This window comes from Coffea eugenioides, chromosome 11, assembly GCF_003713205.1.
Source record: "Coffea eugenioides isolate CCC68of chromosome 11, Ceug_1.0, whole genome shotgun sequence".
In the NCBI taxonomy this organism is placed as follows: Eukaryota; Viridiplantae; Streptophyta; class Magnoliopsida; order Gentianales; family Rubiaceae; genus Coffea; species Coffea eugenioides.
The window spans coordinates 29316601-29342544 of record NC_040045.1 but is presented as its reverse complement, the minus strand read 5'-3'; the positions used below and the strand labels follow the sequence as shown (position 1 = coordinate 29342544).

Here is a 25944-nt window from a genome sequence, read left to right as displayed (position 1 = left end):
TAGCATGATCGGAATTCCTTGTTTAATCAATAATGGACATTTTATCTCCAAAAAGTTACTATCTTATGTACAATACTTTCCTAATGCATCATTACCTAACATTGCCCTAACTAATCTTCAGTGATAGCAGTACAATTGTCTTGTTTGGATCTTCTACTTCGTGCAAATAGAAATTTTTTCTCACATGACGGAGTACAATAGATATTATTGCCCTCTTCATTTTGCTATTATAAAGTATGACATTCCATTTGAGATGAAAATTTTTTATTTTCGTAAGCTGTTCAACTCCTCACATACTAGATTATACAAAATTTCACGTTGGAATCTTGATTGGATATGGTAATGGTTGAAGGATTGCAAATGATATTCCAATGTGACTAGTGGATTGACCGGAATCATTGAGTTGAAATTTCAATTGTTACCATCTTGTATCTCGATTGTAAAATAGTTTAAATTTGGTCATTGAAAACAATTGTTTTAGCTAGATAATCATCTCCAAATTTCGTGCTCTGCGCAATAAATGCTTCATCCCTCAGTTTGCAAAATAACGTGGTAGTCAAAATTCTGTAGAGATCTAGTCTGTATACATCTACTTACTTAAAATCAACAGTTAATACGTTAAGGCTGAGAAAGTAGCATTAATACTACATTGTTTTGAGGTAGGTTCCGTCATGATTTATGACTTAAATTGACGGAAAGGTTGAGATATTGCATTTATTGAAAATTCATAGTTGGAGAACTAAAAGCATACAAATCAAAGTTCTAAGGCGATTAAAGTTTTTTGCTTAGAAGTTTATAGAAATCTTGATGAATTTGATAAACAGTGAGAATCTAACAAAACTAGAACAGCATTGATTGGTAGTTTGTGTTTGACTAAAAAGTTTTATAAATTAACGCGTAAGAAAAATTATGGCTCCGTATAGATTACGAGCTTTTGAGAATATATCTCCGTTTGAATTAGCTGTTTTTGGGGGTGTTTTTTAAAACAGAGCTGTTTAAAACAAAGGTGTTTTTGGGAGTGTTTTTGAGAATGTATTTTAAGATATTTTTAAAATTTAAAATTTTAGTGGGTTATTTTAATTTTTTTTTAATAAAAACCTTCACCACCCACCACCACCCATTCCCTCCCCTCCTCCACCACCATCACTGCCCCTCCCCCCTCCCTCCTAAAATTAAAAGGAATGTTAGGAAGAGAAGTAGTCCTCGTCCAAGGTACTGCTACTACTCGAGAGATACTTCTTCGACTTCAATTCTTGTCATTTAACAGTTGCCTAGTGTTGATGCCATTGCCACACATGCTGTCCCTAGATGAGTTAGACGTCTGGAAGTGCCCGAACATGGCATAGGCTTCGATCTCCAATCTCGGCAGTCTTAATTCCCTTCAAATTGAGAGTAGTCTCGAAGGATTGAGTTATTTTCCGGAAGAGATGCAACAAAATCTTACTCTTCTTGAGTCGCTGGAAATTCGTAGCATATGTGACCTATGAGCCGTGCCAACAAGCTTGGCTAGCCTCACAGCTTTGAAAAGCTTAACTAACCATCATAACTGTACTAAGATGAAGTCTCTAGACCAGGCGTAATGGAGGGGCAATGTTATTAAACTCGGATCAGATAGCAATTCAACTAAACTATTAAGTTAGGAGTCAACTGGTTAACTCGGTCGGATCATTCTTAAAAATTTGCTGATGTAAGTTTCAGAAATATTTAAATTAAGTTCTTGATTATATTTGACCAAAAATACAAAATGTTACAGAAATATTAGACTTGCTATCATATATACACCTAAAAATTATATATAAAAATGTGAATTCATGTCTAAAATATGTACATTCTCCAAAATTATTTGAAAAACTAAATTAAAACAATCATACCCAATTCGAGATCTTTTTGTTGGGAATATGGCTTTATAATGCAAGTTGGAATAACTGATGATAAATTGATAAATTGATAGGGATGAAAACTTCTCGAAATCATTTAGGAAGTGAGTGATTTTGATGTTCATACTAAGTAGGTAGCCTTTTTTTTTTATTCCCATTAATAAATGAAAGTTTTACAATTTATGTAACTCAAATTATGTTTTAGAAAAACAAGAAAGAAAAGTTTGAGAACTGGGTTAAATAGTTGAACTGAGTCACTGGTTTGGCCGAATTTTTATGATTTTAACTGATTTTTGACCCAAGTGATTTTGTACTGATAAGTGAATATTTAACGTACATTTTGTACAAGTTTGGCATGAACTTTTGGTATGTTTTGAGAAGATTAAAGCCATATTTGAACTCTTTTGATGATAATTGCTTAAATATTGTTTAAGTGTTCAAAACTTGATAAATGAGTAGATTAATGCATTAATTTGGTGAAATTGTGAAGGACATTGATGTATGAAATTCATACACGAGCTGAAAGAAATGTAAGGATTGTTCAAAGGATAAAGTACACAAGAAATTAGGAGCAAAAATGAAGAGAAAGGAAAAGAAGAGAAAAACTGGAAAATCACCAGCACGGATCCGAGCTCCGAGCTCGGATCCGTGTGAGTAAAGGGCAATTCGAGCCCTCATATGTACTTCTGGAGCAGTGTATCCGAGGACAAACGATCCGAGCTCGGATCCATCAGAAAAAGGCCTCGGATCGATAAGATCCGAGCTTGGATCGATCTTCACCCCTCGGATCCGAGGCTCGGATCTGCTTCTCTCTTCTGCATGTGGCACAATCATTTTTTCTCACTTTTCACACAACTTTCCAGCTATCTTGAGTGAGTGAAATCGGTGGCACATGCTTCTGCAATAAAAGGGAAGACAAAGTGAGTTATTGACAAGTCAAAACAATATATCTTTTGACTTCTTTTACAAAATCTAAGTAGTTGAAATCATGAAGGAAAAAAAATGCCTTTCCACCACCTTTTATGCAGAGACACAATGAAGAAGCAAGAGGACCTTACGTAGCTAGTTTTTCCTTCTGGTAACTAGTTTCTCTCTAGCTAGGAGTTCTTGGAGAAGAATTTTTGGAGTTTTCACTTGTAATCATCTTGTACAAGAACATAGCAGAAATTGGAGGGCTTCACCATCAATTGGCTAAGCTTTCTTTTATCTTTCTTGTACTTGTACTTTATGATGTTTTGCATTAATAAACTTGTGAGTTTGATTTTTATATCATTCATGAGTAGCTAAACTTCTTTATTTAGGGAGTAGATGAAACTTATGGCTAAATAATATGAATTGAATGTGATTTATACTTGTATTAGCTTGTCTATTTATGCAGTTATAATTACTTGTTGTTGTTTGATCACCAGTAGCATATTCATAGTTGTTATTAGTCAATGAGAATTGATAGTAACAATGGAAAAACATGAGTAGAGCTTGAGTTGTATATTCATGAAAATAGATGTACACTTAAGTGGATTTTCCAGCATTTCATGAAGGAAAATAGAGTAGAACTAGTATTTCACCATGAAAATAGGGAAAACTATATTGCTCTAGGCCATTTCATCATGAAAATGAGATTTGGTAATATTGGAAATGAATTCCTAATTAAACAAGAATAATAACAAGAGGTAAATCTGTTCATTTGCATTATTTATGCCATAAGTGGAAGTTACATCCCTAGATTTATCCTTGAGTGAAAATCCTTCATTTGCATTTAGCATTTGTTAAACTAGATTTGTAGATCAGATTTGTAGACAATAGCAATATACTTTCTCTGCTCAAATTCATTTGTAAGTCTAAATAATAGAGAAAAATAGGGCTTAGTACTTGTTTAATTTGCTCCTCGTGAGATAGACCCGATACATACCCTACATTACGATTTCGGCCTGTATACTTGTAGTCGACGGGTATAAAATCGGATTTAAACTTGCATTGATATAAAAATCCCGTCAAATTTTTGGCGCCGTTGCCGGGGAGCGGCAATATTAGGGTCTAATCATCTCTATTAATTTAGATATTTTCATTGTTTTTATTCAAGTTGTTTATAGTTGATTTTAACAATTAAAACTGCAAAATATTTCTTGTTTTTATTTGTAGTGTATGCACCCGATCAAATCGAGAAATTACACTTTTCGATCTTGAAATTGAAAGGACACTACGGAAACAAAGGAGGAATACACCGCATCAAGAGGAACAAGAGGTTTGGCAGTCGATAAAAGAAATCTTGATAGAATTACCATTTGAGGAAGAAATGACGGAAAATGAACCAAATAGGCGAATTCTACGGGATTTTGCTTTACCGGGAACACAAGGTTCTCAAACTAGCATTGTAAGGCTAACGGTAAATGCTAATAATTTTGAGATTAAACCATCACTGATTCAAATGGTACAACAATCTCAATATGGAGGTAATGCTACCAAAGATCCAAATTCTCACTTGTCAACATTTCTTGAAATCTGTGATACAATTAAGTTTAATGGTATTAGTGATGATGCAATTAAACTTCGATTATTTCCATTTTCACTAAGGGACAAGGCCAAGGTTTGGTTACAATCCCATCCTCCAAATACTTTTACTATTTGGGCTGAATTAGCTAAGGCGTTTCTAAATAAATTCTTTCCACCTGAAAAAACTGCTAAATTTGGAATGGATATAACTAGTTTCTCTCAACGGGAAGGAGAGACATTGTATGAAACTTGGGAGCGCTATCGGGAATTGCAACGAAGATGTCCTCATCATGGTTTACCAGATTGGCTAGTAGTCCAAATATTTTACAATGGTCTCATCTATCCAACAAAGACACATGTAGATACGGCAGCGGGAGGAGCTTTGATGGGAAAGATAGCTGAGGAAGCTCAGCAATTGATTGAAGAAATGACTGCTAACAACTACCAATGGGCAAACGAACGAGGTAATATAAGGAGAACCGCAGGTATGCTTGAAGTAGATATCTTGAATATGTTAAGTGCAAAAATGGATAATGTGGTTAAGATACTTAATAAACATGTTGGTTCTAGCTCTAATCAAGGAGTAGTTGTTGTATGTTGTACTACTTGCGGCGGAGATCATGATGATTCTATGTGTTCTAGCAGCGAACAGGTTTAATATCTCAACAATTACAACCGTCCACCCCAAAATAATTCATACTCCAATGCCTACAATTCAGGATGGCGTAATCACCCGAATTTTGGATGGAAGGATCAAGGGAACCAACAAAGACCAGTTAATCCACCGAATTTTCAACTGAAACAACCACTTCCGGAGTCTAAACCAGCTTGAGAATTGGCAATAGAGAAGCTGGCAAATGTGTCAAATGATAAAATTGAAAAGCTAGCTAGTGCCACTACTCAATGATTTGAAAGAATTGAAGGAATGATGGACCAACTCACCAATATGTATAGAAATGTAGAGGTCCAATTAGGCCAAATCGCTAATGCGGTTAACAATCGAAATCAAGGGGATTTACCTAGCAAGACAGAAGTGAACCCAAGGGAGCATGTGAAGGCCATAACCCTCAGAAGTGGTAAAGAAGTAGGTGAACTACCTGTAGTTGAAAGTGAGAGAAAATATGAAAGAAAAGAAAACAAGCAGTTGAGCAATTTGGGAGATGATAACAAGACAATTGAAGGGAAAGAAAAGGTGGAAGAGTGTGAGCCGCAAATAAAAGAAACAACACCAATTCCTCCACCGGTGCCATTTCCTCAAAGATTGAAACCTTCGAGAAATGATAAAGAATTTGACAAGTTTGTCAATATTTTCAAACAATTACATATTAACATTCCTTTTGTTGATGCTATTTTGCAGATTTCTTCATACACAAAGTTTCTCAAGGAGATAATGACTAAGAAAAGAAAGTTAGTAGATAGCGAGACAATTGCATTAACGGAAGAATGTAGTGCCATCATACAAAACAAATTGCCACCAAAGTTGAAAGATCCAGGGAGTTTCACAGTTCCTTGCACTATTGGTAATGTAGAATTCTCTAAAGCACTTTGTGACCTGGGTGCGAGTGTGTCATTGATCCCTTTAACTGTAGCTAGGCAATTGGGGTTGAAAGAGTTAAAGCGTACTAACATCTCCTTGCAATTGGCTGACAGGTCTATTAGACATCCAATGGGCATTTTGGAAAATATGCTTATTAAAGTGCAGAAATTCATTATTCCTGTCGACTTTGTTGTTTTAGATATGGAGGAAGATGGTAATGTACCTATTATACTTGGTAGACCATTTCTGTCCACTGCAGGTACAATAATAGATGTTAAACGAGGTAAGTTCAAGTTTCAAATTGGTGAAGAGAAAGTAGAATTTGATTTGAGTAAAATGGAGAAATATCCCTTTTTTACTGACCATGTTTATTCTGTTGACATATGTGATGAATTGGTATTAGAGATGAGTCAAGTTAATCTTGATAATGATTCTCTTGAACTTTGTCTTAATGGTGTAGGCTTAAAAGAGAACAAGTTGAAGAAATGACTGAATTTTTGCAGGCACAGGTTCCTTACAAAAGGAGAAATGCATATAAGGAGTTAGGACTGAGCAAAGGGCTACCTTCACCATCATGTGAGCAAGCACCATGGCTTGAGTTTAAGCCACTGCCTAAGCACCTCAAATATGCATTTTTTGGAGAAAAAAAGACATTGCCGGTAATTGTCAATGCAGCACTAGATGAGGAACAACTAGGCAAACTCTTACGTGTTTTGAGGAAGCATTTAAACGCTATAAGTTGGACGATTTCTGATATCAAGGGAATTAGTCCAACTATTTGTATGCACCGGATTTTGTTAGAAGAAAATTCTAAACCAGTGGTTGAAACTCAAAGAAGGTTAAATCCAAACATGAAAGAAGTGGTAAGAGTAGAAATCCTTAAATAGCTGGATGCAGGTATAATTTTTCCAATTTCTGATAGTGTTTGGATTTCTCCTATATATGTAGTGCCAAAGAAAGGGGAAATAACCATAGTACGTGGTAAAAATGATAAAATGATTCCCTCCAGAGTTGTGGTTGGGTGGCGAGTCTGTATTGATTATTGAAAACTGAATGCAGTTACTAGAAAGGATCATTTTCCTCTACTTTTTCTTGATCAAATGGTAGAAAGATTGGCTGGTTATGAATTTTATTGTTTCTTGAATGATTTTTCAGGATACAATCAAATAGTAATTGCACCGGAAGATCAAGAGAAAACCACATTCACTTGTCCTTACAGCACTTTTGCATTTCGGATGATGCCTTTTGGACTGTGCAATGCACCGGCTACCTTCCAACGATGCATGATGGCAATTTTTTCTGATTTTAATGAGAAAATTATGAAAATCTTCATGGATGATTTTTCTGTATTTGGATCTACTTATGATCATTGTCTTAACAATTTAGATCTAATTTTGCAGAGATGTGAAGAAACAAACCTTGTACTCAATTGAAAAAAATGTCACTTCATGGTTTGTGAGGGTATTGTTCTAGGCCACAAAATTTTTTCAGAAGGTATTGAGGTTGATCAAGTCAAAATAAAGGTTATTGAGAGAATGCCTCCACCTACCAATGTAAAAGGCATTCGGAGTTTTCTTGGATATATGAAATTTTATCGGCGATTTATTAAGGATTTCTCTAAAATTGCTAAACCTTTATGTGAATTACTTGCAAAAGATGTTTCTTTTCACTTTAATGATGAGTGTTTACTTGCTTTTAATAGGTTGAAGAAGGAACTTGTCTCCGCACCTATAATAGCATCACCGGATTGGAGTTTGCCATTCGAATTGATGTGTGATACAAGTGATTTTGCAGTTGGGGCTGTTCTTGGGCAAAAACATGATAAGCGACTTCATGTCATTTATTATGCAAGTAAAATGTTAAATGAAACCCAAGTTGACAATGCAACAACAGAGAAGGAGTTGCTAGCAGTGATTTTTGCATTGAATAAGTTTAGATCGTACTTAGTAGGATCTAAAGTTATCATTTATACCGACCATGCAGCACTCAAATATCTTTTAAATAAGAAAGATGCAAAACCTCGACTAATTCGATGAATTTTATTATTGCAGGAATTTGATTTGGAGATCAAAGATAAAAAAAGATCCGAGAACTTAGTTGCTGATCATTTTTCTAGACTGGAAAAATGCCTCAAGAAGACCATTTCTCCATTAAAGAAGAATTTTCAGATGAGTTTTTAATGGCAATTTATAAGTCACTATGGTATGCTGATCTAGTTAACTTTGTAGTTAGTGGAGTGATACCAAGTGATTTGAATTCTCATCAAAAGAAAAAGTTCTTAAATGATGTTAAATATTACTTTTGGGAGGAACTATTCTTTTACAAATGTTGTGCAGATGGAATAATTAGAAGATGTGTTTCGGAAGATGAGGTACATAGTATTTTAATGCATTGTCATACTCTTGAAACGGGAGATCATTTTAGTATAACTAAAACCATAGCAAAGATATGCAATTTGGATTTTATTGGCCTACTATATACCGAAATGCTAGAAATTGGGTTAAAAGTTGTGATCAATACCAAAGAACCGGTAATATCTCAAGAAAGAATGAAATTCCTTTGACTACATATTTGTAAGTTGAGTTATTTGACGTTTGGGGCATTGATTTTATGGGACCATTTCCTATCTCATATAATAATAAGTACATCCTTTTAGCAGTTGATTATGTCTCGAAATGGGTGGAGGCTACTCCTTCACAAACTAATGATGCTAAAGTTGTGCTTAAATTCCTTAAACGGAACATATTTTACAGGTTTGGAGTTTCAAAGGCAATAATAAGCGATAAAGGTAAGCATTTTTGTAATAAAATTATTGACACCTTACTGCTTAAATATGGATGCAGGCATAAAAAGTCACTCCCCTATCATTCTCAAGCCAATGATCAAGCGAAGTTGGTTAACCGGAAAATTACAATCATTTTGGAGAAAACGGTCAACCGATCGAGAAAGAATTGGTCAAACAAACTTGAAGATACTTTATGGGCATATAGAACGACATTTAAAACACCGTTGGGAATGTCTCCATATAAGCTTGTTTATGAGAAAGTGTGTCATTTATCTGTAGAAATAGAACATAGAGCTTATTGGGCTATTAAGACTATTAATTTTGATTTTAAATCTGCAGGTGAAAAGAGAATGTTCAAGCTAAGCGAATTGGAAGAATCGCGGTTAACCTCGTATGAGAATGCCAAAATTTATAAAGAAAAAGTGAAATTTTGGCATGATAAACACATTTTCCCTAAGCATTTTGAAGAAGGACAAAAGGTGTTATTGTTTAACTCAAGACTTAAATTATTCCCTGGAAAACTTAAGTCTCGATGGTCCGGACCATTTGATGTGGTTCGTATGTTTCTTTATGGAGCAGTGGAAATAAAAGGAGAAAATAGTGCCCCATTCAAAGTAAATGGTCAAAGATTGAAACCCTATTTGGTTAGAGAAAAGGTTCCTAAAGGAGTAATTTACTCCTTAAGAAACACAATGGAGAGTTAATAAAACTATAGGAGAGTCGAGTTTAACGACTCTAAACAAAGTGCTTGTTGGGAGGCAACCCAATAATAATATTGTAGTCGTGTTTTTATGTGTTTCTTACATTTTGGTGTGATTTAATTGACTAATTAGATGTATTTCACTTGTTTGTAGGAGGTACCCGAGTTTCATCATCCATTTTGGAGGTACAATTGAAGAACAAGTGTAAAAAGGGAGGTTTTCTTACCGAATTGTGCTTTAAGTATTTAGAATTACCATTCATATATACATTGTGCATTTCAAGTATATTCAAGTGAGTTCTGGTGATAACATATTTATAAATGCTCATGGACTCATTTGATGTGCATTTAATGCCCAAAAGTGCCATTTTGATGTAAAGGTGCAAAAATGATCAAAGAATCTCACCCCTCGATTTTCAATATAGATGTGTTTGATGTGTTTCGAGAGGTTGGATATTGTGTTTATGGTATATTACATGTGCGTGGGAGGTTGGAATTGATAAAAAGTTTGTCCAAATGTGTAATTTGAAATTTGCCGGAAAAGGGAGAAAAAGTTTGAAAAATTGCAGTTTCTGCAATTAGTGTAGAAAAAGACAGATCCGAACTCGGATCCGACTCAACCCAGACAGATCTGACCTCAGATCAGCTTGATGATCAAAGGCGAAATTAGAGATCCGACCTCGGATCCAAAACGATCCGAGGGCTCGTCTGTGTTTCTGGTGAGACGGATCCGAGCTCCAGGATCCGAGCCTTTATTTAAAAGGATCCGAGTTCGGATCGTGAGATTTTGAAAAATGGAAAAAGAAATCCGAGCTCGGATCCATCAAAACCATATTGGATCCAAGGGCTTGGCTAAACTTCTGGAGTGACGGATCTGAACCCTGTCGGATCCGAGGGCTGCTAGAACCGATTCGAGGGCTCGATTCCTCATTTTTCCAGATCTCTCTTTCCTATTCATCGCAAACTGTAACTCTTTTTCTCAAATCTTCCATTTCATCCATCAATCCTCCAAATTTTCACCATAAAAACATTCCAAACACTCTTATGATAAAAAATCCCAATCTTTTTCGCATCAAAACATCATCAGAAAGGGTTTTGATCTTCAAATAGGGAATCTTCTTCAATTTGGGGGCTAATTTGGGCTGTTTCGATTTCAATTTTTGCATCATTTCCATCCTCTAGCATCTTCCTATACATTTGAGGTAACAATTTGCAACTTCTTTTGAGATTTTATAATTTCCAATTTTACATTTTTCTAGTTTTCGGAATATTTTGGTAATTGCTAATAAGTTGAAATTTCTTGATACAATTGTGCTACATTGTGCTGAAATAAGTTGTTACAATTATTTTTATACTTAGTATTGAGAGAATTGCGGATTTGGTGATATTTTTTATTTTTTTTCTCAATTATTAGGCTTGAGCAATTTGGATCTTTAGACTTGTGAATTTTTGCTTTCATTGAATATATGAATTTGTTCTAAGGAATTTAAATCACTGTTATACAAATTGTGAACAATATGTGATCATTAGAGCAAATTGCATTTTGTAAAAGGGTGTGTTTCTTGTTAGGCTTAAGCACATTGAACATTTTTTTAAAATTTCTTACTTCTTTGAATAAGTTGAATTTGTTTTAAATGTTGTGGTGCTTATATTGATGCCATTTAGCCGATTCCATTTGATCAAGGAACGAATTGGTATGAAGTCTATGGATATAAATGCTAAGTGGTTGAATTTGAATGATATGTTAAGCATTGATGCGGATACGGGTGTGCAATAAACAACTTCAACCTTGGGTCAAGGACCCTTTGATCAACATTGGTGGTCTGATGACAAGATCAAGATCCAAGAGGATGAAGGAAGCTTTACAAGCCTTGATCATTCACCATACAAGTAAGGAGCAAACTAAGTTTGAAGATTTGATGGACCATGAAGTTACCTTGTTCACTTGTACGTTTAAAGCGAAGGAATGATCTCATACTTGTTAGCTTAGTTGGTAGTTGTTTTAAGACTGTCTAGTTTAGTAGTTGTTAGGCGTTTAGTATTTTATTACTTATTGGGCCTTATCGGAAAGCCTTAAAGAGCTGGCTCTTTAAGCTCTTTGTGCGGACCGAATTTCTTCCAGGTTTATGTGGGCCGGATTTTTGCCCTAGTTTTAGCCTATAAAAGGCACCTCTTGTAAGAGTAAAGGACAGAATATTACAACCAGAAATCGTGAGTAATTTTCCTTCAAGTTCTTAATCGAACTTACTCTTGAATTCTTGAGTTTATGGCTAAGGATTCAAATTAGACTTTATCGATTAGTTTGTTCCCTAATCGTGGTGTCGCTTCATCCATCCTTATTTGCTTAAGGTTGCTGATTACCTTTGTGTGTCAGAGGTCTTGAGTTCATGAGAACAATCGAGTTCAATTTCTGTTGGGAGAAAAGATCCAACTCTGATAAAGCAACCCTAGGGGAAGACTGATAAGGCAACCCTAGGGGAAGACCCTCCTAGAACCTCCCAACCTTGTAATTATCAGAGTTGGATCTTTTCTCCCAACAGAAATTGAACTCGATTGTTCTCATGAACTCAAGACCTCTGACACACAAAGGTAATCAGCAACCTTAAGCAAATAAGGATGGATGAAGCGACACCACGATTAGGGAACAAGCTAATCGATAAAGTCTAATTTGAATCCTAAGCCATAAACTCAAGAATTCAAGAGTAAGTTCGATTAAGAACTTGAAGGAAAATTCCTCACGATTTCTGGTTGTAATATTCTGTCCTTTACTCTTACAAGAGGTACCTTTTATAGGCTAAAACTAGGGCAAAAATCCGGCCAACATAAACCTGAAAGAAATTCGGTCCGCACAAAGAGCTTAAAGAGCCAGCTCTTTAAGGCTTTCCGATAAGGCCCAATAAGTAATAAAATACTAAACGCCTAACAACTACTAAACTAAACAGTCTTAAAACAACTACCAACTAAGCTAACAAGTATGAGATCATTCCTTCGCTTTAAACGTACAAGTGAACAAGGTAACTTCATGGTCCATCAAATCTTCAAACTTAGTTTGCTCCTTGCTTGTATGGTGAATGATCAAGGCTTGTAAAGCTTCCTTCACCCTCTTGGATCTTGATCTTGTCATCGGACCGCCAAGGTGGACCAAAGGATCCTTGACCCAAGGTTGAAGTTAATTATTGCACACCCGTATACCGTATCCGCATCATTCCCTCTTTCCTCGAAAAGATTCGTCCTCGAATCTTCAAAGTCTCCTCTTGAAAGTGAGTTGTCCACAAATCGATGGTGCGCTTAAAGGACAGCAGTGTTGGAAGTAGACGAATGACTACGAGCCATGTTGCATGTCGTTTGGTCAGCTTCGGGAAGCGCTCAAACAAGGACATGCGCCAAGGTAGGAAAGAGCTTGTGTAAGGCGTGTGAAAATCCCAAGTGGCAATCCAAAACTCTCTAATTAGCCTTTGGTCATGAAGCTTCACATTGACACCTTGATTGTGCAAAGGTGTAAAATCCAGCACTAGTTGACATTGATTTGAATCATCTTGCATGGATAAATTGGGAGCAACTTGTTGCATGGATGAGACACTAAACAACTCGTGGAGGACAGCTTTGGGATCTTGCGTGACACACAATTTCTCATCTTTAGGTGGAATAAGCACGAAATCAGGTTGTAAGTCTTTAATCAAAACTGAAAAATTTTGGACAGCTTTACAACCTACAAAAACAAAAGAACCTTCAACTTGAAACAAATTAGAAATTGGGTAAAGAATTAATGGTACATCATCAACTAAATGGTAAGAAGGTATAGAACAAGTTTTAAATGTGAATACTCCCTTTGCCACTTCATTATTCCTTCCACCAATTGATTCAACTTGAGAAGGCATTGCTAGCCTTTTACACTTTTCTTCAAAATCTGGATAAGAAATACAAGTGTTAGGATGGAAATTATACTCAAAAGAAGGTAAAGATGATGAATGACCCATAGGTAGCAAATGAGAGTCAAATTTCGAAATTCTCCCTTCATGGTGGATTTGACGTGATTCCCCTTTGGTATGGACAGATTTGAATTGAAATTGTTCCATGAGATGATTCCAAATAGATTCAATTCCTAAAAGACAAACTCCATGGAAACTAGTGAATTGTACAAGTGACTTTGGAATGGAGCATGGCATGACTAACTTCACTTGACTTTGCTTAATCTGCACAAATGAAGAAACACTAAATAAAGCAAAGGTAAGTTCGTTAGAAAAATAATAAGCCCTCACATTTTTGCTCAAAATCGTCTCACTTTCTCTCTTTTCTTCCTTTTTACCACTCATCTCATCAGATTTTTCCATCTCTTTATCTAGTTTAACGCCCTCAATTATTTTCTCATTATCAACCTCCTCAACAAATGGTTCAATAGGATGAGATACTCCTTTGTTGGGAATAGGGTCAGCTACCTCCTTCTTAGAAAACTCACTTTGATAGCATCCATTTGATTCCATTTGTTTTTGGTGTAGAAGACGTTGATATGTCTCCCAAAATGACTCCGCATGAGGTGGTTCAACTCTAGGTTTAGTCTTAGAAAATGTTGAATGAACCTTCTTGTCATCTCTTGTATAAACCGGCTTTAAAGAGGTAGATTGCATGGAACCCCTCCTCTTGAGAGATTCGTTCTCTTGTTGGAGCCGATCGTACAAGTCCGTAGTATAATGGGAGGGTACAAATCGTTTTCTCATCACTTGCTTCATTTCATTCCAAGTGTCAATCGGTTGTTCCCTATTTCTCCTCCTTGTGGCACATACTTGCTCCCACCAAATAAATGCATAATCTTGAAATTCAATAGCTGCAAGTTTCACCTTTTTCTCTTCAGAGTAGTTGTGGACTTCAAACACTTGCTCAACTCGTCTAACCCAATCCAAGTAAGATTCAGGATCATTTTTCCCATGAAAGGTAGGCATCTTAGTCTTGATGGAACCAAGATTGTCATCGATTCTCCTAGGTCGGTCTCGACCTTCCCTCGCTTCCCTGTGGCTTTTCCTTAATCGGAATGAGGTGTTAGAATGATACCCCTCATCATCTGCATCATGCTCAACACTCTGAGCACTTGAAGCCCTATTGGGAATATCTCCAGTACCTCGCATCTCAATGGCAGCCACCCTGTCGGATAGTTGTGTCACCACAAATTCAAGCTTCCCCGCTTGTTTTTGAAGAGTTTGGAGCACCAGTTTGAGTGACACGTCGGTCTCAGACGGCTCAGGCATGTTCCCCTCTTGAGACATATTGTCCAACCTGCAAAACAAGTGTATCCTAGTCTACCTTGCAACGCACTCGTGTATCACTCAAGAAAACACACTCACTCTCAATTTTCCTTTTCGAAGTTCTTAAAACAACTCAACTCTCAAAAATTCCAGAATTAATTACCCTATAAGTAATAAGACACAAAGCAGAATTTTGTAAATCTTAGAAAAACTCTACCCGAAACTGAAACTTTTTTTTTTGAGCTGCTGTTTTGCTGAGTTTCTGGTCAGTATTTTGGAGGGTAAGTGGTGCTTTTGGGATGTTCAAATAACGCAAGAACCAGTCCTCAAATTTCAGGGAAATCGGCTCGCAAAGACTAGCTCAACCGATTTTAGAAACCCAAGAATTTAAAGGCGGTGTGGCTAAGGTGTTTGTGGCGGTTTAGGTTTGGTTTTGGAAACTGATTTTGGGGTGCTTGGGGTCTGGTTAGGTAGTTTGGGGTCGTTGAAATTCAATTAAGATTGGAAACTCAAGAATTGGAAACCAATCAAGGTTTGGAGACTCAAGTTTTTTTTTTGGGAAACCAATCAGGAATTGGAAACCAATCAAGAATTGGAAACTCAAGATTTGGAAAACTTGATTTCCTTTCTGTGAGAGCCAATTCCTTCTCTTCTTCCTTTTTTTTTTTCTCTTTCGTTTTTTTTTCTTTTTTTTTTCGGCTCTTCAAGGAACACAAATTCAGATCACACCAACAAGTTCAAGAAACGGATGAAAGGTTATGCCAATTCCAAGAAAACCCTAGTTCTTGGTTTATTGTTCAAGAATTTTCAAAACAAGACTTGGTGGTCCAAGAACTTCAAGAATTTGTTCAAGAAACACAAGAATTTTCCCAAATTACGTTGTGGTGTTTAGGGTTTGCAAGAACAACAACCAATACTCAAGAAATAGGCAAAACAGAATTTCAGCAAAACTCAAAAGAAAATTCCAGCAATACTCTAGCAACTTGGACACTAAAACAATATAAGGTACGTGACTCTTTTTTTTTTTTTTTCTTTAAACCCTAACAACCCAAACACAAGTATAACAAATCCAAGAACTTGGACAGAAAACACAAAAAGACAACACCCAAACAGTTTTTTTGTTTTTTACTCGGATGAACAGTAACATGAACAGTACGCTACAGTACGATGAACAGTAATTCGGAACAGTAACGATGAACAGTAATCGCTACAGTCTTTTTTGTTTTTTTGACAAAAGACACAAACTAACAAGATTTGAACAACTTCAATTAAAAGAGAATTAACCTGATGCTCTGATTACCAACTGATATAGGCAACCCTAGGGGAAGACCCTCCTAGAACCTCCCAACCTTGTAATTATCAGAGTTGGATCTTTTCTCCCAACAGAAATTGAACTCGATTGTTCTCATGAACTCAAGACCTCTGACACACAAAGGTAATCAGCAACCTTAAGCAAATAAGGATGGATGAAGCGACACCACGATTAGGGAACAAGCTAATCGATAAAGTCTAATTTGAATCCTAAGCCATAAACTCAAGAATTCAAGAGTAAGTTCGATTAAGAACTTGAAGGAAAATTCCTCACGATTTCTGGTTGTAATATTCTGTCCTTTACTCTTACAAGAGGTGCCTTTTATAGGCTAAAACTAGGGCAAAAATCCGGCCCATATAAACCTGGAAGAAATTCGGTCCGCACAAAGAGCTTAAAGAGCCAGCTCTTTAAGGCTTTCCGATAAGGCCCAATAAGTAATAAAATACTAAACGCCTAACAACTACTAAACTAGACAGTCTTAAAACAACTACCAACTAAGCTAACAAGTATGAGATCATTCCTTCGCTTTAAACGTACAAGTGAACAAGGTAACTTCATGGTCCATCAAATCTTCAAACTTAGTTTGCTCCTTGCTTGTATGGTGAATGATCAAGGCTTGTAAAGCTTCCTTCACCCTCTTGGATCTTGATCTTGTCATCAGACCACCAATGTTGATCAAAGGGTCCTTGACCCAAGGTTGAAGTTGTTTATTGCACACCCGTATCCGCATCAAGCATGCTGAGAATTTTGGACATGTGCTCTTGGATAGGTAAATTTGAGTGATATTGATATTACAATTGCGTTTGAGAAGTAGTTAAATAGGCTATGTACTTGAAATTGTCAATTGTTAGCAGGGAGTTTAGCCCTTTCTCAAGGGGAAACTCTGCCGAAATTTTCTTAAATTCTATTTAACATGTGTGAGCAAGTTTATATTGTTTCTAATGATCATTCTTCTCGTTTGTGTATAGGCGTACTATGGCTCGCACAAGGAGGGCTCGTATTCGTACTCTTACTCCTTCTTCAAGTGAGGAACGAACTCCTTCACCTAAGGAGTCACCAGTGGAGGAATCCACTTCACCTGAGTCACCTCCACGCTTCAGGCCTAAGATAGCTTCCACTAGCCGTGACGAGCCACTTCCGGACTACGATACCACGCGATTTACTTCGCTTGAAAACCAACAGTGGTATGAAGCCGGATTGGACAAGGAGATCATAATTGAGAAGCATCTGGCACCAGAGGTGGACGATCATTATAAAATCTCCACGGCATTCAAGTGCCTTGGATGGGAGAACATTTTCGGCTTGCCAAAGCATTATTATCCTAATCTGATCCGGGAGTTCTACGCCAATGTAGAAAACAAACAGAGCCACAATGGCAACCTCATCGTCTCGTGGGTTCGTGTGAGAACCCTCATTTTAAAACACAATTTCCTCAAATTTCTTGCTTTACCCTAGGATTTAAATCACTTATTATATGCCCTCACATTATATTCCTTATGTGTTATAACAATTTCTATACATTACATTTTATTTTCTCTTACTTCAATTAAAACAATTTTCTTGAGATAGTTATATTTTTCTATCACTTATATGTTACCAAGTGTTCTTTTATTAGAGGTTGGAACTTTACATGTAGGATTAGAGGTGTTAAATATGTATTGGTACATTTGGAAATGTTAGTATATCATTAGTCAAAGATTAATAAAGGATTGGATAAGGATGGAGCCAAGTGGCAAAACCCTAGCCATGGATCTTGTTTGACTAAGGGATTAGAAAGAATTTAAATCAAATTTGGCCCTTTTATTTCCTCTTGTTGGCCGACTTTCTTGAAGCTTAGAGAGGAAGGAGAGGACTTCATTTTTCTTGCCTTCTAACCTTAGTAAATCAAGAGCAAAAATCAAAAGAGAAAGATCTTGAGTGGGTTGAGAAACTTCCCTTCATTCCTAGTGGTTGATCCAAGCTTGAAGCTTCCATCTTGGTGGATTGTTTGGTGACCTAAGCAACTTGTAAGAGAGGTAAATGACCTTTAATTTTGGGGGTTATGATGTTATATCATCTACTTTAAGTTTTCATGGTGAAATACAAGTTGTTTTGGTTGAGATTTGGGGTTAATTCCTTGAATTAAACAAGTAGTAGTTAAGCTTGTTAGTATGCCTACCAAGTGTTTGATGAAATGCCTAACCTTTATTCATGGTTGTTTATGATGTATTTACATGGTTTACACCTTTTTTGAGTTAGATTTAACACTTGATATGTGGTTTAAGTGAAAATCATTTGAGAATGAAGGTTGGATGAATAGAGAAAATTGTGGACTATTTTCATCCTCTTGGCTAATCGGCAGGAGAAGAAGGGGTTTCATCTTGATTTTTGTGGTTTATTTACACCTTAATCATGCCTAAGAAACTTGGCAAGAGAATGGTTAAGCTCATGTGTGAATTGGAATGAAATTTGAGTAAGGAAGGTAGTGGTTTTGGTCTATATAGTGGACTGGTTTGGTTTTCTTGAATGCTAGGCTGCTATGGTTATTTATTTCATGTTGATGTGTTATATTTTGAACTCCAATGGTCCTAAGTGATGTGACCCCCTGTATATGAACATTTGAGGGCAGATTTGGGTGAGTTTGGACTAAAACAAATGAAGATAGCACCAAAAACCAATGTAGTTTTGCTTGCGGTTAGGGCTGATCCAGGGTTGGAAAAATAGCCAACTTGTCCGAGCTACTGGTACAGCTAAGAGATGACCTAGAGTGTGTAATTAGTACCGTTGGAAAGCCCTTCGAGTCTATTTTCCAACGCCGCTGATGGAACCTAATTCCGACCTTCCTACAGTGAGATATAGCCGTTTTACCGAGACTGCGTGGGCGCGACTGTTTTACGCGCGAAGAACGATTTAACCTAAAATGAAAATTTTCTTTTGCCCAACTTTCATTTACTTATTGAACTTGTTTTCTCATGAACTTTTACTGCATTTTGGGCCAAATTTGCATGATGAATTGTGTGGCTTTAACCACTCACTTGATCTCTTAATGAGCCTACGATTGAGTGAGAAATGAACCAAATTGTTAACGGTTTTCACTCGTTGCCCTAGGAGTGGGAAACGAAGGTGGTCGTAACCGAGACACTTGACGTTTAACTACTGTTTGGCTTGACAGGTGAGTATTCCACTACCTGCTACCACTTGTTATGTGATATACTTGGATACTTGAAATGCCTGATTTGTTACTGTTAAAACCAATCACTGTTTTGATAAAATGGGGGCGAGTGTGTACTTTATCGCACTCGATCTCCATTGTTTTCACTGGAGCTCTATATACTGTTATTATGAGATATTATATCTCCATGAATGCCTGTAATTGAGTTGTTTGGATGATATCCCATCAACTACTGCTACTGTTTGGGTACCCAACCTTAGGTGAGTCGGTTCTATCAAGCCAGCAAGAGCTTGGTCGAGAAGACCGATAAACCTTAGGGACTGAATACTAAACACTAGAAACCGGTATACTCGAGTATTACCTAACTATTGTTTATGGAGTGCGGGTCCGGTAGGGGGTTGATTGGTAGACGGAGACTGGAGGTGTTCTACGGACCGTATATTCTTTAAATACAAACGTTGACGGAGAGTCAACGGACCCTGGTATGATCAAGCTCAAGGGGTTTTGACTTTTGGAAGCCACCCGTATTCTTGAATTGAACTGTGATTAAATTAGTCATTGTACTATGCAGTATTTATTTGGTTATTTTTATGTCTTTATTTGGTTATGTGTTTACTTGTTTACTTGGAACCTCACTGAGATTTAACTCACCCCACTCCCTTTGTTTTCCTTAACAGATCGGGGATGGACTAACGGTCGAGCACTTTCTTAGCTTTATTTTGTTTGAACTTGTAACCCTTTTGTTAAGACGACTTTACTTTTGACTTTTGTAAACTTGAGTTCATAAGTTCGACTTATGTTATGTAGTTGTAGTATGGAGTGGTAAGTGCGACTTTTGGCTTACCATTTTAAGTTTGAAAAGTTGGCTTGACGTTTATATGCCATTAGGGTTTGTACACTTTGATTTGAAGTTATTTCACCAATTATTTTGAGTTGTTAGTTCTTTGATCGACTGAGCCTCGGCGAGAGTTGGGCAGGCAGTCCGCTGATACCCTAAGCTTCGCCCTAGAGAGAGGTGAGGCTGTCACAGTTGGTATCAGAGCCTAGGTTTGAATTAGCCTGGGCGAGTTAGAAATTTCCGACTTGAGGATTGTCTTTGATTATTTCCCTTAAGAGTACTTAAGTTTATCTACACTTTTGTGTAGGATGGACGGACATAGTGGCCCTAGTGATAGTCCAGTTGGTGAGCAGCCCCGTGGAGTACTCCCGATGATTAAGTATCAGATCCGGCCAAGAGGGGCCACTGTACGTTGGAGTCCGGCTAACCGCCATCGGCGTTGCGAGTGCCGCCATATCTATGCTTATCCCAATACAATCGTTTTGACCGTGGTAGAGGAAAGGAAGGAGTTAGCAAAGAACAATGCTAGACTTGAAGCCGAAGTGAACCAACTAAGGGAAGCTAGTAAGAGGCAAACTGATCGAATTAAGGAACTTGAGTACGATGTAGTTAAAGGCCAAGAAAGGGTAGATGACCTCTGTGCACAACTTGGAGAAGCGCAGGAGCGCATGGTTAAGAAGGCCAGGAAAACGAGGGTTAGAACTGAATCGATTTTACACATTTGTGATGATTTATTTGGGATGAAAGCGATGAGGCTTCTTATATAGGAGGCGAGGTCGGAGATGAACCCGCCTAGTCTGATGGGTCAACTAGTCCTACGACGGACTAAGCCTTTGCTTCTAGGCTACTATTTTGGATGATTTTGATCACCGTATATAGAAAGGATAGGGGAGGTAGTGACGTGGTGGTTGTATAGCTTCCTTTTGACTGCTTGCACTAGATTTTTGCTTGATATGACTGTACGACTATATCTGTACTTTTGAGGCTCGTACTATCTACTTTTGGTTCTGTTACCTTGTAAATGACTGTTATGAGTCTTTTAATATATAATGCTTTGACTGTTAACCTTGATCTTTGATTTTTGACTGTTGACTGTTGACCTTTGACCTTTGATTTTGACTTCAACCTTGACCTTGACTCTATTTCGACATTTGGCTTTAACTGTTTTGCATTTTCACTTTCTTATCGTAACTCCGATTCCATTTCTTATTTGACTTTTAAATATGAATAAGCATCTATTGTATACCCATATTTGCTTACCCTGTTAGTTGCTATACATGGGCACTAGGCCAGTGAGTGATAATGGAGACTAGACAAAGACGTGCTCGGGGCCGTGGGCGCGAATCCAGGCAAGTTCAAGACCAAGGAGAGGAACAAGGTTCTGTGGCGAATCAGAACCAGGGACCCCTAGGAGATGGAGGGGACCAGGTAGCTACGACTATCAATCGAATGACTGATTTACTGGCTCGCTTGGTTGACCAGCTGGGTCAAGTACCTGGTAACCAACAAAGGGACCCTGAAGTAGGTGAGGACAGGGCCCTGGAGAGGTTTCAAAAGTTTTCTCCTCTAAAATTTCTTAGAGGACCTGAACCCGAAGTTGCTGAGAATTGGTTCGAGCGAATAGAAGATATATTCGCCGCGCTACATTACACTGAAGAGAGGCAAGTTACCTTCGCCGTTTTTCAGCTGGAAGGTGTAGCCCGTTCCTGGTATAACGTAGTACGGGCAAAGTGGGATAGGGAGCAAACTCCCCGTACTTGGCTTAACTTTGCTAGAGAATTTAATGAAAAATTCCTTCCGCCCTTAATCCAAGAGAAAAGGGAGGACGAGTTTATCAAGTTGCATCAAGATGCTTTAAGTGTAGCAGAATATGAGACTCACTTCACTCGACTCTCCAAGTTTGCCCCAGAATTGGTGTTTAGTGAACAAAAGCGCATAAGGCGATTTGTACAAGGATTGAATGTGGAAATTCAGAAGGATTTAGCTGTTGCTCAATTCGACACTTTTAAGGATGCTCTCGAAAAGTCTCAACGCGTGGAGCAGACCCGATTTCAAGTGCAGACCTATCAAGCTAAGAGGCGTAGTACATCTAGTAGTGCTCCTGCGCGAGGTGATCAAAATGTGCCACCTCCTAAGTTTGGAAGAGGTACGGGTGGAGCCCGAACTGCTGGGGCATCGAGAGGAGGAGCTCCATCTAGAAGAACTCAAAGTGGAAGGGGACAGGGACAACAGAGGACTATCTCCCAAGGAGTTCCTGCACCTACTACTCGTGCAAGTTATGGATATTGTGGTAAGCCAGGCCACATCGAGGACGCTTGCTGGTGAAAACTGAGGAAGTGCCTTCGTTGTGGTAGTTCCGATCATCAGCTCGCCGGATGTCCTGTTAAGAACCGTGAGGGAAATGGGGGTGCTCAGCCGGAAAAATCAAACCTTAAGCAACCAACTACTAGTGGGAGTAGACCAAAATCCTCTGTTAGGGTTTTTGCTTTGGACTATCAGCGAGCTCCTGAGTCCTCTGAAGTGGTAGAAGGTACGATTCTTGTATTCCACCGCTTAGCTAAGCTTTTAATTGACCCTGGGGCAACCCATTCTTTTGTGAATCCTGCCTTTATGTGCGGTATTGATGTGAGTCCTGTTAAATTACCCTATGATTTAGAAGTTAAAACACCTACTGGAGATCAAAATCTAATTACCAATATGGTTTATAGAAATTGTGAGATTTGGGTAGGAGAACGGAAGTTGGTAGGAGACTTGATAAGTTTAGACCTTAAGGGGTACGACGTGATCATAGGCATGAATCTGTTGGCCCGTTATAATGTACAACTGAATTGTAAAACTAAGGTGGTGAAATTCTCGATACCCGGTGAGGCAACTCTTAAGTTTGATGTGAGAGGTAAGTTAGCTTCGTCTACACTTGTCTTGGGGATCCGAGCCAGAAAGTTGTTGAGTAAAGGGGCGCAAGGATACTTAGCCTTCTTAATTAATACTCCTGGAGATAAGGTGAAACTGGAGGATGTCTTAGTAGTGAATGAATTTCCTGATGTCTTTCCTGACGAGTTGAAGTCCATGCCACCCGAAAGAAAATAGAATTTAAGATTAATTTAGTGCCCGGAACCACTCCCATTGCAGAAACACCATATCGAATGGCCCCCACCGAACTTAAGGAATTGAAACTGCAGTTACAAGATATGTTAGAGCGAGGGTTTATTCAAGAAAGTGAGTCACCTTGGGGAGCACCTGTTTTATTTGTTAAAAAGAAGGATGGTAGTTTGAGACTGTGTATTGACTATCGTGGCTTAAATGATGTTACGGTGAAAAATAAGTATCCTTTGCCACACATTGACGAGTTGTTTGACCAACTGCAAGGAGCAGTAGTTTTCTCTAAGTTGGACTTGAGGCAAGGTTATTACCTGTTACGAATTAGGTAAGAGGATATACCGAAAACTGCCTTTAATTCCAGATATGGTCATTTTGAATTTGCAGTGATGCCTTTTGGTTTAACGAATGCTCCTGTCGCATTTATGGATTTGATGCATCGAGTCTTTAAACCCTACTTGGATCAATTTGTTGTAGTATTTATCGATGATATTTTGGTGTATTCTAAGACTCGAGAGGATCACAAACAGCATTTGAGGATAGTATTGCAGACTTTAAGAGAACATCAGTTATATCCAAGTTTAGCAAGTGCGAGTTTTGGTTGGAGCAAATTTCTTTTCTAGGGCACGTAATATCTAAAGATGGCATTTCTGTGGATCCAGTGAAAGTAGAGGTTGTATCTGAGTGGAAACGACCGGAAACCCCAATTGAGGTCCGTAGTTTTCTAGGTTTAGCTGGTTATTACCGACGGTTCATCAAAAATTTCTCCAAGTTAGCCGGTTCTTTAACCGACCTGACCAAAAAGCATGATCAATTTGTCTGGGACTCTAAGTGTGAAGCTAGTTTTAGGGAGTTAAAGAAACGGTTAACATCGGCACCTATTTTAACTTTACCAAATGGGAAAGATAGTTTCACTGTATATATAGATACCTCAAGGGAAGGTTTGGGATGTGGTCTAATGTAAAATGGGAGTGTAATTGCCTATGCCTCTAGGAAGCTAAAAATCCACGAGCGAAATTACTCCACTCATGACTTAGAATTGGCCGCTGTGATTTTTGCATTAAAGAAGTGAAAACATTATTTATATGGGGTGACTTTTGAGGTGTATACCGATCATAAGAGTTTGAAATATCTATTCTCTCAGAAGGAGTTAAATTTGAGACAGCGTCAATGGGTAGAATTTCTTGAGAATTACGACTGTACAATTAACTACCACCCCAAGAAGGCTAATGTGGTAGCGGATGCTTTAAGCCGGAAGATACAAGTGGCTGGATTAATGGTTAAGGAATGGAATTTGTTGGAGAAGGTGAGTGAATGGAACCCACGATTGGACCAGCATAAGGTGATTTTATGCAATATTACGGTGAAATCTGACTTGTTGGACTGAATTAAAGAAGCTCAAAAGAATGATTCGATGATGCAAAAGTGGGTAGGAAAAGTGCAAAAAGGGGAGATGCAAGACTTTAGTGTGAGTCTCGAGGATGTCTTGAAATTTCGAGAACGGATAGTGGTACCGCAAGATGAAAGGATAAAAGGGGACATTTTGGAAGAGGCGCATCGATCTAAGTATACAGTATATCCTGGAAGTAGTAAAATGTATCAAGATTTGAGGAGACTGTTTTGGTGGGATAAGATGAAAAAGGAAATTGCTCAGTTTGTCCAAAAATGTTTAGTGTGCCAACAAATGAAAGCTGAACATCAGAAACCCTCAGGTCTTCTACAACCTCTGGAAATCCCTGAATGGAAATGGGAACATATTACTATGAATTTCGTATCAGGGTTACCCCGTACCTAGAAAGGTCATGACGCCGTTTAGGTAATAGTGGACAGGTTGACCAAGTCTGCTCATTTCTTACCTATAAATATAATATACTCTTTGGAGAAATTAGCCCAATTGTACATGGATGAGATTGTGAGATTACATGGGATCCTTGTAAGCATTGTTTCTGGTAGAGATCCACGGTTTGTGTCTCGTTTCTGGCAACAATTACAAGGAGCCTTAGGGACTAAACTGAACTTTATTACTACCTATCATCCTCAAACTGATGGACAGTCAGAGAGAACTATCCAAACACTTGAGGACATGTTGAGAACATGTATTTTGGATTTTGATGGAAGTTGGGGTCAATACATGACTTTAGTCGAATTTGCATACAATAATAGCTATCATTCTTCTATACAAATGGCACCGTATGAAGCTCTCTATGGAAGGAAATGTCGATCACCGATATTCTGGGATGAAGTAGGGAAAAGAAGGGTTTTAGATCCAACTACCATACCATGGATCGAGGATGCGTTCGAGAAGGTGAAAGTGATACGTCAGAGGCTTCAGACAGCTCAAAGTCGACAAAAGAGTTATGCTGATAATCGACGAAAGGACTTGGAGTTTGAAGTTGGAGACAAGGTATTCCTGAAGGTTACACCACTGCGAAGTCTTACGGCGGGAAAAGGAAAGAAACTTCAACCGAGATACGTAGGACCTTTCAAGATCCTTCAACGAGTAGGTAAAGTGGCATACCGGTTGGAGTTACCAGCAAATCTATCCAGAATTCACGATGTGTTTCACATTTTTATGTTGAAGAAGTATTATCCAGATCCTACTCACATACTGAAGCCAGAGGAGATTGACATTGATGAATCTTTAACTTACGAGGAAAGGCCCGTGCAGATCTTAGATCGAAAGGTGAAGGAATTGAGAACTAAACAAATCCCCTTGGTAAAGGTCTTGTGGAGAAATCATGAGGTAGAGGAAGCGACCTGGGAAGTGGAGGAAGATATTCGTACAAAGTATCCTGAGTTATTCAATAATCAAGGTGAGAATTTCGAGGACGAAATTCTTTAAGGGGAAGAGAGTGTGAGAACCCTCATTTTAAAACACATTTTTTCCAAATTACTTGCTTTACCCTAGAATTTAAATCACT

At 37.9% G+C, this 25944-nt stretch overlaps 2 protein-coding genes and 1 non-coding gene across 3 annotated transcripts; 2 read left to right on the top strand and 1 right to left on the bottom strand.

The window, feature by feature from the left end:
• Window positions 1-4557: 4557 nt before the first annotated feature.
• LOC113754545 lies at window positions 4558-4664 on the bottom strand. Its single transcript, XR_003465228.1, has one exon. It is a non-coding gene; the product is annotated as a small nucleolar RNA R71 (small nucleolar RNA).
• Window positions 4665-5295: 631 nt separating this feature from the next.
• On the top strand, window positions 5296-6393 carry LOC113752212. The gene has a single exon (XM_027296340.1). It carries the CDS (start codon window positions 5296-5298, stop codon window positions 6391-6393), a length of 1098 nt encoding a protein of 365 aa, XP_027152141.1.
• Window positions 6394-21229: 14836 nt separating this feature from the next.
• Window positions 21230-23014, top strand: LOC113752211. The gene is made up of 3 exons (XM_027296339.1): window positions 21230-21620; window positions 21741-22248; window positions 22282-23014. Exons 1-3 carry the CDS (start codon window positions 21230-21232, stop codon window positions 23012-23014), a joined length of 1632 nt encoding a protein of 543 aa, XP_027152140.1.
• Window positions 23015-25944: the final 2930 nt, after the last annotated feature.

What these genes read in the sequence shown, in the direction of transcription:
- LOC113752212 (XM_027296340.1), top strand. Translation starts at nt 5,296, where the DNA reads ATGGACCAACTCACCAATATGTATAGAAATGTAGAGGTCCAATTAGGC.
- LOC113752211 (XM_027296339.1), top strand. Translation starts at nt 21,230, where the DNA reads ATGGAGACTAGACAAAGACGTGCTCGGGGCCGTGGGCGCGAATCCAGG. An exon ending in CGCCGTTTTTCAGCTGGAAG is followed by an intron (nt 21,621 to 21,740) that starts GTGTAGCCCGTT and finishes CCTTAATCCAAG; the next exon opens with AGAAAAGGGAGGACGAGTTT. An exon ending in CACATCGAGGACGCTTGCTG is followed by an intron (nt 22,249 to 22,281) that starts GTGAAAACTGAG and finishes TCGTTGTGGTAG; the next exon opens with TTCCGATCATCAGCTCGCCG.